Source organism: Streptopelia decaocto, assembly GCF_964273445.1.
Source record: "Streptopelia decaocto genome assembly, chromosome: 15".
NCBI lineage: Eukaryota > Metazoa > Chordata > Aves > Columbiformes > Columbidae > Streptopelia > Streptopelia decaocto.
This window is the reverse complement of record NC_138670.1, coordinates 3,957,583-3,972,785: the sequence shown is the minus strand read 5'-3', so window position 1 is coordinate 3,972,785 and position 15,203 is coordinate 3,957,583. Positions and strand designations below refer to the sequence as shown.

Sequence of the window (15,203 nt, the reverse complement as noted above, 5' to 3'; positions counted from 1 at the left end):
CAGCACTTCCCCGGGTAAGTCGGCTTCCTTAGTTCCCCCCCAGTTTTTTAATTAAGCAGAAATTAATTCCGCTGCTATGAACCACTGGCCACATTCTGCTCACAGGTACTGATAAAAATGCAGAATGAATCGCTTGCCCTCTGGCAGTGGGTGGAACCCCCAACCTCTTCGTAGCCACAGCGCAGTTTTCATCAGGCAGGAATGCGTGGCCGTTTACCGATGTGATGAACTGAGGAGTGATTTCAGTGAGCCTGCGTGCACAACAGGGGTTTCCTAAGTGGGGGGAGATAAGCCAGAGAGCTCTCATTCTTCCTAGACACTGATTTTTATCGTATCACAAAAGCAAGCAGCAGAAAAGGATTCCAGTTGCGAAGCACTGTGCTTTGAGAACGGGTTAGTCTGCCTGTCCTTTCGTGCGAGGCTGATTTCCGGATGGGATCCCGGATGAAAACAAGTTCTTAAACAGGTTATACCTACTGTTATGGCTCATAGTCATCATCAGATGCTGGTCTTTTACATACCTAATTCTCTGTAGGTTCTTCTTGGTATTCCCCGTGAGGGAGCCGGAGCACGTGTAGCTGTATTCAGCCATCATCTCAGATGAACTTTACATTGAAAGCCCTGAATGAGAAAACACCCCCACTAGATTGGCTCGATGTCGAGTGGCAGAGGTAGTATTTTATTTTTTGAGCATCCCTCCTCAAGGACACTAAAGAGTTTGTGAAACAGCACTAAACAAAACCAAAACATTGCCAGGAACAAAAATGCAAAACTGCCGAAAAGTAAAACACAGCAGCATTCAAATATTGGAAAACATGAGAGCTAAAGTGCTTGAGATCATTTCTTAACTATGCACAGTCTGAAGTCAATCTTCCCTGTGTAAATGCTATTTTTCAATAGCACCCACCTGGCTGCAGAGGTTTCTTCACCAGTCTATGGCAAGATAACATGACTAAGCCAGAGCCATTAATCCAAAGGACTAGGAGCCACATATTTCTTTCTATCTCTCATACTAAAAGTTAACAATATTCAAAGAAACACATTTTAGAGTTCAGGCAGGACTTCAAGGAAAGTGACTGTACGGATTCCCCATGCAGTGAAGTCGCTAGCGTGGCCTGGAGCTGAACAAAGCTTTGGTGGGATTGATAAAGTGCTGCCTTTTAGTATTTTATGCCTGTCTTTACTAGTGTTTTTATTTCAAACCAGCACCGGGGTTGTGAGTTAAAAAAAAAAAAATTCTGAAATAACGGACCAATTTTCAGTGGATGCTGGAGCCAGACAGACATTGCACAGTGCGCATAAATATATATTAAAAAAACCCCGAACCTGAGCCAAAACCCCCAGAACCTAACCCAACTATGGTAAAACTTCTCCTCCTTAAAACCAAACACCCACCAAGCACCAAGAGCAAATCTAAAAGCAACATCTGCCTCCTGGTCCCCAGCAAGGATGGTTACTACATGGTACAAGCTCAGCAGCAATGGTCATCAGCCTGAGCCCGCAGGCACTCAGTGCAAAGCCCTCCCGCGCTCAGCCCCCAGAGCCACCCGGCTTTCCCCAAAGCCAGGGGGCTCCCTGCGGGCCTCAGCAGACCCTGGAGTGGCCCCCGAGATTGAGAGTGGGAGCAGAACCTTGTTTTACAGTCCCTGTTTTTTCTATCCAGCCACAAAAGCCACCCCCTGAAATTCCTGAAGGGGGTTTTCAATCCTCCCCTCCGTGCATGCATTTAACATCCATTACAGGTAGTAGCAGTTACACATGCATATCAGTGGGAGAAAAGTCCCAGTCGGAATTACTGGTAGGAAGAAAAGAAACCCAGTAGAAATGCTGAGAATTGCTAAAGACCCAACTCCCTGGAATAAATCCGTTTCCCTGTTTAACCAGCCGGCGTCTGCCCGCGATGCAGGAAGCTCGATAGTGCGTGTTTGTGTGTGCACGGGTGCGGGACGTGCGCGGGGAAGCCAGCGGCCGGTGTTCTGCAGCACCGGCCCCTTGGCAAGCCGTCCCCATCTCGGTGTCCCAGCAGGCGTCTGGGGCGCCGGCCCTCACCGCTCTCACTTGTGAATCACGTTGTTGTAATCGTCCTGCGCCACGGGATGGTCTATCCTGAACTCTTCCTCCAGCCCGCCGGGCGCCTTCGCTGAATCCCCCCGGGCTGCGGGTTGGTGACCGTCCGCGCCGGCCCCTTCCAGCCCCAGGATCTGTCTCTGCACCAGTTTGGAATAAAGGCCTCCTTCTTCTTTCATCAGCTCCTTGTGCGAGCCCTGCTGCACCACGCGGCCCTTGTCCAGCACAACGATGTTGTGTGCCTTCTCCACAGTGCTCAGCCTGTGAGCGATGACAAGCACCGTGTGGTTCTGCAAATCGCCGTAAATCGCCTGTTGAATCTGCGCAGGAGGAAAAAGGCGTTAGTGTGTGAGTATTGCTGGCTCCGCTTTGGAAGGGAAAGCAGCAGCTTTGTGGTCGGGGTTAGGAAACCTCTGGATGGGAGGTTTGCTCTTTGGCTATGGAGGACACAGGACTCCCTGCAGCACTACCAGCACCAGCACGTCCACTCCAGCTCCCCACTTGCACTGTGCAGCCCCAAACACCATCTCGGTCCAGCCAGCCCCCAAAACACCATCTCGGTCCAGCCAGCCTGCAGCTGTGATCTGCAGACAGGTCTGATCCTGCACACTGGGTTCTCAGCAAAGCTGGGCCCCAAATTTGGAGACCACGAGGTGTTGGCATGGGCCACCGGAAGACAATACCTGGTAAATGCAGCTGCTCAGAAGAGCAGGGCTGTTGCATGGGTATCTCCAGGCAAAGCAAGAGAGAGTTGTTTCCCAGCCAAGAGACAGACAACAACATTGAGGTCTACAGGCAGGCAGATGGTCGTCAGGCCATGTGTTGCATTGACACCCCGGGCTAGCCAAACCCAGCCCTGGACTGGCATCAGATCCCACACGCGTGGCTGAGGACCTGTGAGCCCACGAGCTGCTCCAAGATCAGATGCTTGTGCTGCCCCGCGCCGGGGACCAGCACCGCTCATACTCTGGAACCTGGAGACACACCCTCACTTCTCAACCTTGAACTGGCCTTCCCTCGTGTCATTAAAGCAGTGAGGCCAGACTGCCACTGCCAGAGCTGTTTGGTCATCTCACCCCTGACAGATAAACCAGCTCAGTTCACCGACAGCCCATGGACTTTCTGACAGCGTGGTTTCTTTGGTGCCTCAGCCTGTTAGCCAGGGCCGTCCTGCTCTGCCTGCTGCAGTACCGGTTTTTAGAGTCTTCCTCCATGTCCTGTCCTAAAAGGCTGCACAATGCTGTTCTCTGCCAATTAACACTTTTCACATAAAAAATCAGCTGAGATTATCTTGTCTGATTTGTCAGGCATTAGGTGCCATGAGGACAAGATTAATTCCTTCCTGGTGGCTACAGCAGTGCTGGAAGCAAATTCCCGCTCAGGAATTAGTGTCTTACCCAAACCTCTGATTGCACTGTGTTAAGATTAAGCTTGTCCAGAGGCTGGAAGCAACTGGAGCTACAGTCTTTCCTCCAAACCCAAATTGCCTCTTTGGCCCAAACGCCTGAGGCAGCTACTCACCGCATGTTCGCTCTCCGCATCCAGCGCGCTCGTGGCTTCATCCAGGATGAGGATGGGGGGGCTTCGGATCAAGGCCCTGGCAATTGCCACTCTCTGCTTCTGGCCACCTGACAGCTGGGCTCCTTTTTCTCCTGCCTCTGTTGGGTCAAAGGAGAGAGGAAGGGCTCAAAAATCAAAACCAAGAGCTGCCATCGAGTTCACCTCCCAGCCAGCAGCTTCAGAGTGGTGTCACGCTTTGAAGCAAAGACGAGGTAAATGCTTCTGCTCACTCAGCACAGCAGTTTAAATGAGTTAAGGCAGCTGCACCCCTCCGTGGAACCATCCTTACATCACCACAAGACCCGTGTCCATCACTACCTGCCTGACTTTTCACCTGAGGGGAGAGTCTCTGCTTTCCCTAGGCAGTATTTTTAGGATTTTGGTACCTGTGTGGTAGCCGTCTTGTAACTCGGTGATGAAGCCATGCGCGTTGGCCTTCTGGGCAGCCTGGACAACCGACTCGAAGGAGGCCGAGGTTAAGCCGTAAGAAATATTATCCGCAATCGAGCGGGCGAACAGCACCGGCTCTTGGCTCACCAGGGAGATCTGCAGAACAGGAGGGAAGAGCAAGGGGTTGGGAGCAGAAGACGTGCCAGTGGCATCTCGGATCATCGGCATTTGTTCCTGCTGGGGAAGGACTCCAGTGGGCAGAGCCTCACCATTAAACCGAGATACAGAAGTGCCTCAATGTGAGCTTCTAATGAGGATACTAACGATGGGGTGCACACTGACAGCCCCAGCCCATTTTGCATCATTTGCTGGGAAACGATTTCACAGGAAAGAAAAACAATGCAATTCTGGTACATTGGCATCTGGGACAGGCTTCCTTCTCCAAGACCTGTCATTCCCATCACTGTTTGCTCTTCCCAGTATGGGAAACCAGTTGCTGGGACAGGGCACGCTGGAGAGACCCTCTTCCAGGGTCTGGCTGATCTTCCATTCAAGACCAATAATCATGCTTGGGCCAAAAGAATGAGCCCTCCTGAATCTTTTAATCCAAAATTAGCAAGTTAGGGACATAGCTGCTGCAATTCCCAAATTGCTTAGCAACAGCCTCCCTGTCCTACCTTCCAGCCGTTGTTCCTCGCTCTCACATTCCGCCTGCTTTGTCAAACACTCAATATTGAAATAAACTGAACCCTCCAAATTATTGCTCAGAACTGATCATGAAGAGAGCCAGCAAGGCATGATCATATTTTAATTGACTGCTCCCCACGCTCCTAACACCACACTGGGCTTTCTAAACAGCAAGACCAGCTTGTCTTTTAATTTTCACTCAGTGTGGGCAGGGAATGTAAATTAGTTACATGGACTTTGGCTTTCCAGTCTGTCTCTGATCCATTGTTTTTAGGTTTTCCTGCTGACTGATGAGGACATTTGCTCTGGGAGCAGAGAAAGGCAGCAGTTACTTGCAGAGGAGATGAAGGCTGATCTGTGCTGACAAACAGATGAGAATCAAGGGGCCCAGACCCCTCTCCTGGGCAAAACACCCAGTCCCTCCAGTGCTCCAGCTGCCGCCTGGATCCTGAGAGCTTTAACTCCCCATTAGCTGAGAATTACTTTCAGATCTTAAGGCAGAAGGTGCTGGAGGAACGCAAAACCCTTTTCCAAACCCAGTTTAGACGATAATTAATCCAACAACCAAAAACATATTTCTACTGTGTTGGCCAAAAAATACCAAACAAAACATGTTTCTTGTTCTGTTTTTGGAAGATTTCCCTCTCCCCGTGAAACCACCCTCCATCCCTCTCACTTCCACCCCCACAAAATATCTGCATTCATTTCCTGGGCCACCTCCAGCTTTATGGACATTTCAGAAGTTGCCAGATCAAATCCAAAGCACCACGCAACGCTACCATCCATCCCCTCTGATCGCGGCAGGCCACAGCTCGAATACACGTATCAGGCGCTCGTACCACGGAGTGCAGGTACTTGTGATCGTACATGTTAATGGGACGCCCGTCCAGCAGCACCTGCCCGTCTTGCAAAGGGTAGAAGTTCTCCAAGATGTTGACACAGGAGCTTTTCCCACTTCCCGAAGGACCCACCAGCGCCGTCACTTTGCCGGGGTGCAGGATGAAGGACACATTCTGCAACACAGACGGGAGAGCATGTTCATGTCCTGGCTTGTTCCAGGGCAGTTGCTCGGGCTCTATGCAAGAATGGGACCCAAAATCTGGCCATGGTGATCCCCCACCTTGGTGACATGCCACATCAGCCATCTCTCCTGGCTCTGAGGAAGCAAGAAGCCTCCAAAATTGCTTCAAATTTGCCTGACACAGCAGGATCTCTAAAAACTGCAGAGCAAACTAACCTCTTTGCTGCTCCCCCCTGCCCCCAACCCTCCTCTCATGGAAACCGTCTGCGACAGCTTGGCACAAAGCCCTGCACCATGCCTGAGCGGGGAACAAGGGTTTTATTAATAAATCTCATTCCTTGTAAGAAAGCCTGGCCCTAAACACCCGCTGTTCCATATAATCTCTTTTCCAGCGTGCTGTTGAGCTCGCCTTTACGCATCTCTAAAGGTAGGTGACATTTCCCATGGGCTGCGGAAGGGTTCTGGCCATGATGCAGAAGCAGCGCGTGATGCCTCGTGATGGGAGCGCCCTGCGCCCGCGGGGCTCACCTCCAGCACCTGCGTTGAGGAGCGAGTGCGGTAGGAAAACGTCACGTTTCTGAACTCCACCTTCCCGTCCACGTGGTCTGGGGCCAGGGACCCGTCATTCACCATTGTTGGCTTGCGGTCGATGAACTCAAACACCTTCTCGGCAGCTCCCACTCCCTGCATCAGGCCGCTGTAGACGGAGCCGACGGACTGGAAGGGAAGAGGCAATGGTGAGACCTCCCATGGGATGGAAAAGTCAATCGTAGAATCACAGAATCACTTTGGTTGGAAGAGACCCCCAAGATCATCCAGTCCAACTCTTAACCTAACACTGTCACTAAACTATGTCCCCAAGAACCTCATCTACACGTCTTTTAAACCCCTCCAGGGATGGTGACTCTACCACTTCCCTGGGCAGCCTGTTCCAATGCCCGACAACACTTTTTGGGAAGAAATTCCAACAAAATCCTGCACTCATCTTTCCCTGCTCAAGGTCAGCAGCTTCCTAAGCCAATGGTTAAACCAGGTTCATGTACAGCAGCACATCACCCCGGCCCCAAAAGGTGCTGGCTCATTGACCAGCACGTGTCCCAAACACACAGCAGCTCCAGGCTGGACCTTTCTAGGCAGCTGGTATGGCTGTTCCTGCCAGAATATGGTCCTGGTGGATTTACCTTTGTGCTTTCACAACTACAACCTCTGCATTCTGACACCAGCTTCCCTGGCATAACCCACCGTCACATCAGCTCTTTGCAATATTAAACCCAGAGCTTCAGAGCAGCTTGTACTGCAACTGCCCCTCCCATCAGGAGGGGAAAAAAAACCCAAACCAAACCAAACTCACACCAGAAACACAGCCTGGAAACACCACCAGAGCATGCAGTCATCAAACAGATGGTGAGAGCCGCACGAGCTGCCTCCAGCTCTGCCACTCCACAAAGGCTGAAACGCCGCCGAAACCACGCTTGGCTGTGAGGAAACCTCAGTTTGAGCGTTTCTGCCTCGATTAGCCAAGCTTACGCCTTTGCAAGGGGAAGGCAGCCCTGGGTGGGCTCTACCCTCCCACCCACAATCCCATCTTGCTAACATGCTGCCAACACAGCAGCTTGCAGCCTATTCCAGGGGAGAAGAAAAAAAAAGAAGCAATATAATTAAGTTTTTAATAAAGCCTGAAATTTAACAGGCAGCTTCATAATCCCTGCATCCTTCACGCCAAGAAACGTGCTTGGGAGGCAGCCAGGACTCTGCCCTTTGGCCGGATCAGCCTGGCCCCTTTGGTTCCCAGTTGCCTTATTGGGGGACGAGCTGTTTTGGGCATGTTCAGAGTGAGAAGCCACAGCAGGATTGGAGAACCAGCCCACGAGTGCACAATGCCACCAAGGAAACGTGTCTCAGGGAACCCAACACCCTGCGACTGCCCTGGGACCTTCTAGAAGACAAATATTGTCTTGATACGGGGTAGCCCGGGGGGTAAAACAGACTCACCTCCATGCAGTCTCCTAAAACGAACTCATAAATGATGAACGATATCAGGTTCCCGCTTGTCATTTGCTCCGAGATCACCAGGTGCCCACCATAGTAAAGGATGCTGACCTGGACCACCAGGAGAGTCAGCTGAAAGCAAGAAAACACCCCAAAAATTCAGCAAGGACAACAGATATTTTGGTGTATTTGTAATTACTCACACAACAGCCCACAATTTATGTGCTGACATTTATTCTTTGAGCCCCGAATGGAGCATCCCTGACAGCTGACAGCCCCAGCAGCGAGCACCGGTGTGAGAAGGGAAAAACAACTCAAGTACATGGGCTGATTTAAGGAGCTGGGCTGGCGTCTTTTAACAAAACCCAAGTCCAGACGGGCAAGAGCCAAGGAGAAAGAATTTATCTTAAATAACAGAGCATCTCGTGAACGTCTCTCTTGGACTAATGTCCTTAAGTGTAATAATCTACACTCAAATTATCTGATACGTGCAGTCACCTCACCACTTATGGTCAGGGTCAGGGTTAGGTTAGGGTTAAACTTAGGCTAGGGTTAGCATCAGGGTTATGGTCAGGGTCAGGGTTAGGTTAGGGTTATGGTTAGGGTTAAACACATTTTAATTTAGGGCACTAAATCGAGCCAAAAGTTAATGTGAAAAATCCTCTTTGCATGTACAAGTTCCTGAAGCATAACCTCAGCTCCAGCCTGAAACCAGGGGGGTACCAGCTACTCCAGAAAAGAGACAGATCAGCTCTGATACGACAAAGACCAGCCCCTGCCTTTATTCCGCTGGTTTTGTTCCATCCTGCCAGGGGTGCTCAGAAAAGCAGCGATGCCCTGGTGCTCTGTGCAACATTTGCAGGACATTTGCTGTAAATTCACACAGACAAAAATACTGGGGAAAAAAATTCCTCTTCTATTGCTCTGCCACAATCTGACCTTAAGATCCTGTGTTCCCTCTGAGAAAGACTCTTACCAGGCCTGTGCTAAATCCGTTGGCTTCTTTTGACGCGAGCCCTGCAGGAGCAGTTTTTGAGAGTTTTTGCTGCCTTTGACTCGGTGGGATCTGTGCTGACCCAGTTTGTGCTCCAGCTTTACCTGGGAGCCCAGGAACGTTGCTAAAAAAGCTCTGATTTTGCCTCCAGACTTGGGAAGCCACAAAGTCTCCTATGGCTGCACAACAGCCCCATAACCTGCAAACCCTTCAGAGGCTACTGAGATCCTCGAATGCGCAGAGATAAGGGCAGCCTCATGTGAGGCTTTTGCACAGGCTGAGTTGTCAGTCAATGCAGGAGAAGCCCCAAACCATCTGGCCTTAAATGATGAAAAAGCGTTTAAAAACAAAAAAAAAACCCCAAACCCCAGCAGCCTCCCCCTGCCACCACCCACACACAGCAAATCTCCATTTCTGAGCAGAAGCTCAACCAACGCGGCGGCTGTTTCCCAGCCGGAGCCCCGGCGATGAGCTGGCACAGGCACGCAATGCAGCAACGCCAAAACATGGGCTTTTCCACGACCTTGAGTGGCTATCGATTACATTATTTGCAAGAGAAAACAGACTGTTTGGTGGCAGGATGCGGTGCTGCCCTAAGGGGAATGGGAATATATTTTTTGATGAGTGAAATAAATCATAATCAAGAGCCAGAGGATTACTGGGAGCAGATGTCAAAAAGCTCACCCCAAAAAGCTCCCTGGAGAAGCACACGCATCGCGTCACGTACTTTTTGGGAGCCGAAGCAACGTCCCTTGTCTGTCCCCAGCCCCATGTAGGGAAGCCTCATCACTGGCCACCTACCCCGCTGGACCAGACGTAGTAGGTGTAAGCCATGGACTCCCGCTTGTTGAGCTTGTACACCTGCTGCAGCTTCTGCCAGTACACGTTGGCCTCCGTCTCCTCGTTGGCGAAGCTGCGGACAGTCTTCATGGCCGAGATGGTCTCCTCGGCGGTGTTGTTGGCCTTGGCCAGCGCGTTCTGCACCTCCTTGGAGAGCTTCTGCGGGGGGAGGCAGAGGAGGCTCAGTGGGCGCCTGCAGCACCTCTCCCTGCACACCCCGGGCTCCGCCGGGCTCCGCAAAACAAGGCACGGTGACATTTTCTGAGACTATGGGCAACGAGGCTGAATACTGGGATACATCCCATGCTTCGGGATGTTGTGCCGTGAGGAGAAGGGATTTGTTGTGCTGTCCCCAGGGAGGGACTTCAGCTGCAGGAGCAGAAGCGCTGTGGCTGGGGCCACTTGGGAAGCTGAGCTTCTGCTCCCAGTGCCCTGATGGGACAGGCCAGCCCAGAAGCCCAGCTCCCAAGACAGGGACAGGTCTCACATGGGCCATGGGACACAGCATTAGCCACGGGGGATGGCCCTTGGCCCATGCTAGCCCTAGGCAGAGCTTGGCACTGGGTTTAACTGCACTCGAGTCACTCCAAAGGGAGGGGAGTGGACAGATTGCATGAGGACAAACAGGCACATACAGGACATCCCATGGCCAAGCCACCTCTCCTGTCAGACCTGAGGTGCTTCAACTCTTGAGCATGAAGCAAGGTGAAAGCCAAGGCTATGCTTATCTTTCCATACAGGTTTAATGCTGTCATCCTGCCCCACTGCCAGCAGCAAAGCACCTGAGCATCAGCCCCACCAGCTCCAAGGCCACCCCGAGCCTCCACGATGGCTTCACAAGGGGAACAGCCCAGCGTTGCGGCACACCGTGGCTTCTCCTGCCTACCTGGTAGTACTTCCCATAGACATCGGACACCAGCATGATGATAGGGAAGCCCATGAAGGTGACGAGCGAGAGCTTCCAGGAGAGGCTAAACATGAAGAAGATCACCCCCGTGGCCTTCACCACATTGCGCAGGAAGATGTTGATGTTCTGGGAGACCAGGTCACTCACGATGGTCGTGTCCGATGTCAGGCGGGAGATGATGTCCCCTGCAGTAACGAGGGGATGGGGAGGGGAAGAGCAGGGACATGTCACCACCGCAGGTCACTGTTGAGCCACGTCCCATGTCCCATGCCAGGGGCCAGAAGAGCCACCAAGGGGTGAAGCTCCTGTGGTGTCCTTTGGTGGAACCAAATGTTGGTTCCAGCCAGCCAGCAAACATCACCCTGAATTCCTAAATACTAGGCCTGTGTTTGGGGGTTGGACTAGATGACCCTTGAAGGTTCCTTCCAACCCAAACCATTCTATGATTCTATGAGTCCAGCTGAACTTCCATACTTGTGTGTGTTAGTCCAGGGTTACTTGTATCCCACTTACAGTAACATCTCTGGTGTCCTCAGCTACCAGGGCACTGTGCAGCAATTGCTAAATGTGGCAACAGCCTCAAAACTAAAAATATCACCGAGAAGAAATTAGATGTGGGAAAAGTTACAGCAGACTGGGACCACACCAGAGTGGCACAGACTGGGACAGGACAGAGTGACAAGCAAGGAAAGCCACAAGCATGGCCAGAAAACTTCACACATCTGAGGTTTCCTGTGCCGGGAGCAGAGCTGCAGAGCAGCCAAGCAGTGGGCACTGCGGGAGGTACGGGAGGAGGAAAGGAGGTGTTTTGGGGATGACTGGAGATGAACAAATCAGCCCCAGGGCTGCTGGATGTCAGGCTGATCGGTGGCCATGGGACACCCCCAGGGCACTGGGCAATCCTGTCCCAACACCACGGTGGGAAGTACCCCAAAGAGTTTTCTGTTGTTGTTTCTAACCATGAGCATTTGGGTGCCGTCCCTGGCTGCCCCCAATCTGCTGCGTGCTGGTGGGGCAAACCCAGGGGAAAAAAATACGGGTTGGAATAGAGGGGTGAGAGCAAATCTGGGGGAAAGAGGAACCAACCTGTGCGGTTCTCATCAAAGAAACTCATCTCCTGAGCCACCAGCGACCTGAAGAGGCAGTTGCGAAGGCGAATATTCAGTCTTGCAAATATGAGCGTAAAAACGCCGCCCCGGATACCTGCGGCAAATGAGCTAATTGCAGATAAGAAACGTTATAGACCAATGGACACGAAACCCGCTCCTCAGCAACACAAACAACCCGACGCTCGGGCCAAGGCCTTTGGGCAATGCTGTGCTGGTACCACTTTCCACCCTGGGGAAGTGATGTCTAAACCAACCCACACCTCCTCTGGGTGCTACCAGCATGGGGACAGCTGGTGCTAATCCCATAGTGACAAGCTTCGGGAGGGGACACAACCCTGCAGGGTTGGAGAAGGTCCAGAGGAGGCCATGAAAATGATCCAAGGGCTGGGAGGACAGGCCAAGAGATCTGGGGGTGTGCAGCCTGGAGAAGCTCCGGGAAGACCTTATTGCACCTTTCAGTGCTTAAAAGGAGCAAATAAGAAAGATGGGGACAGACTTTTGAGCAGGGCCTGTTGTGATAGGACAAGGGCTGATGGTTTTAAACTAAAAGAGGGGAGATTCAGGCTGGACATGAGGAAGGAATTGTTGCCCCTGAGGGTGGTGAGAGCCTGGCCCAGGTTGGCCAGAGAGGTGGTGGATGAACCATCCCTGAGACATCCCAGGCCAGGCTGGACGGGGCTCTGAGCAACCTGAGCTGGTGAAGATGTCCCTGCTCATGGCAGGGGTGGCACTGGATGAACTTTGAAGGTCCCTTCAACCCAAACTATTCTGTGATTCTATTTTACCGTTCCCCAGGGAGCCTATCCTGTGTCTGCTCCTGCTCTCCCACCACCAGCAGATGTGCAGGGCTATGCAATGGCCTCACGATTCCCACCATGGCCTCTCTGCACTGTGACAGCGCAGAGAAATCAAAGCATGTCCCTGGGGTCTGGCAGGGACCTGGCGGAGCAGCAGCAGGTGAGACAGCCCGTGCCCACCACCACCACGAGCTCCTGATGGAAAACCCCAAACTCCTCCTGGTTGGGGCCAAAACCAGCCCCTGCAATTACCTTCCTATGGCGAGCAGCGACATGACCAGCACTGCTGTGGAGAAGCGGTCCATGCTCTTCTGCACCACGATGCCATCGATGGCCAGCCCCGTGTAGTAGGGCAGGAAGGTCTCTCCTGCCAGACAAGCATAAGGACAAGGGGTTTCAGCCCCACCACGTGGGATCAGCACAGGACATGTATTTCCAACTGCGATGGCCAGTGGACAACCTCATCCCCACCATGGAGATATCTGGCCGTCGCATGAGATACCTCAGGAGGTGCTGCCCTTAGGGGCACTCAGGGATCTTTAATTTCCCTGTGTATTTTATCCCCTACCGCAGCCTCCCTAGTCCCTTGCTCACCCAGAGCGGCCACGAGGAGGAAGAAGGAGGCAATGCCCAGGAGGAAGGCGTCTGGCTTGGTGTAGGACAGCAGTTTATGGATGGTGGGACTCGCCGCCTCCTCCCGCTTGTCCCTCTGGGCGCTGCCATCACAGCTCTCCTCCGCCTCGGTGCGGGACTCAGAGCCGGGCCCCAGCGCCTCGCGGGAGGAGGTGACACAGGCCAGCAGCTGCCACAGCCCAAAGGTGGCCGCCAGCGCCACGTAGGTCCAGGCAAAGAGCCCCCAGAACCAGGGGTCCCTGATGGTCCTCCGCACCTCCGAGTAGAGCAGCAGCTTCACCATCATGTAGATGCCCATGAGGAGGCAGACGATGGCGATGAAGGTCCGCGATGCCCTGAGGCGCCGGGGGCCGTAGGCCGTGTTGGTGGCCACCCCGATGGCAGCCCCCAGCAGCACACAGCTGCGGTACAGGCAGCCCCCCCAGATGTCCAGCATCGAGTTGAAGATGTTGAAGTGCCGCAGGTCCTGCAGGATGTCCCGGCCACCCCGGCCGTGGGTGTAGAGCAGTGTGGTGACCACCACATCGGTCCCGCTGAGTGCCAGCGTGCTGGCCACCGCCTTCCATGCGCGCATTCTCGCCACCAGGCTGGGGGTCACCGAGGCAGTAGGAGTGGCCCTAGCACGAGGAGGATGTGGTCATGTCGGCCTCTGCTGCAGGACAAGAAGGGGCCAGGGTTGTTATTTGCTCTGGGAAGGTGGTGGGAAAAGGAAAGCAGGATGGGGGGACAACCATGCCAGGTCCCCACCAGCCTGTCCTGACCCTGGACACCACTATCTGCTCCTTCCTCCACTCCCCTGCTGCACAAGCTCCAAAATATTTCATAAAATGAGAAGCACAAATGAAGACAAACTTCCCTCCCAGAAGCCTGTGCCCATCCTGAACCCCACAGCAGAAATCTGCACATCTTCATGGGAAACTTTGTCCCCACTTGCTGCGGTGGCTGCGGGGCCATGAGGTCCCCAGCAGCTGCGTGATGCTGGGACATCCGTGCAGCCCACGTGTCCTGCACTACAGAGCCGTGTAGGTGTTAAACTCAGACATTCATGACCTCAGAGTCCCTCTCACCTTTCCCAGGACAAATCTGAAACTGAATACCTGATGAAAACCATATGAAAGCTGAAGGGAGGGCAGCTCAGCTTTGAAACAGATCCCCCTCATCAAAAAAAAGAATAAATCATAGACACAGCAGCCTGTCACACCTTGCTGTCCCCAGCCATCTTGAATATTAATTCGGGGTAACCCACTAAACCCGTTGCACTGTCAGCATGCAATTCAGCAACACAACAAAAGAGGAAATCACATTCCCAGGAGGAAATTTAAAGGGGGATGGAAATCCACAGCTGCAGCCCATGGGAAGGGGCGGCTCTGGGCAGGACAGCAGCTGTCACCTGTGGGTCTGACTGATGACAGCGATGGTGGGGCTGGGTCTGAATTGACATGGAAAAGGGTGAAAAGCTCAATTTCCTTTAAACCAAGTGAGCTGCTCACCTGCTCCTGCGCTGTGCCCAGATGTGCCACGTGTCGGCACGAGGGAGGTGCCCGATCCTCAGATTTGTGCTGGCCAAGCAGCTCATGAGGGTGTGTGGTGCAGAAGGCACAGCACAAAGGTTGCTGGGCTCGGCCATGCTCCGGTCTGCGTGACCGCAGCCATCTCCACAGCCACCCGAAAGCAAAGCACAGGCAAAAGGGCATCGCTGGGCACTGGCCAAGCAGCACCCTTGGCCGAGAGGGGCTTGGTGGTTGGGCAGATGGGATAAAAAGCTAAAGAGTGGGGGAAAACGGGGCAGAAGCTGCAATATGGGGGTGAAGGAGGGTTTGTGGGTGGGTGGGGAAGGAGGGATGGAGGCAAAGCGGAGCAGCGGTGTCAGGGAGGAGCTGGACCCGCTTCCCAGGGTGCTCGCTGCTGCCATCCGCTGCAAAGCTGCGCGGATCGGGCCCGGGGGAGAAGGAGGAGGAGGAGAAAGCGGCCACCACAGCTCCCTGCCACCCGCAAAGGTGTCCCCAGCTCCACAGAAGGTCCCCAACCTCCTCCCTGCCTCCCCCCGGGACGAGACGCTCCTCCCGGGGGGTAACGCCCGGGGAGGGCCGTACCCGCCATAGCAAGGAGAAGGGGCAAACACACCGTTTCCCCCCTTTACCGACCAAGGGCAACTCGCTCCCGACCCGCCCGGACGGGCTCTTACCGGCGGCGGGGGCACCAACGGACA

The 15,203-nt window shown here is 53.4% G+C and overlaps 1 protein-coding gene across 1 annotated transcript; it reads right to left on the bottom strand.

Moving 5' to 3' along the window:
• Nucleotides 1-658: 658 nt before the first annotated feature.
• On the bottom strand, nt 659-13,568 carry ABCB9 (ATP binding cassette subfamily B member 9; the record flags this gene model as incomplete). Its single annotated transcript, XM_082066445.1, has 11 exons — nt 659-2,387; nt 3,589-3,725; nt 4,014-4,173; nt 5,544-5,717; nt 6,254-6,442; nt 7,718-7,846; nt 9,510-9,707; nt 10,435-10,640; nt 11,542-11,672; nt 12,614-12,728; nt 12,956-13,568. 11 exons carry the CDS (start codon nt 13,566-13,568, stop codon nt 2,055-2,057), a joined length of 2,385 nt encoding a protein of 794 aa, XP_081922571.1. The 3' UTR covers nt 659-2,054.
• Nucleotides 13,569-15,203: the final 1,635 nt, after the last annotated feature.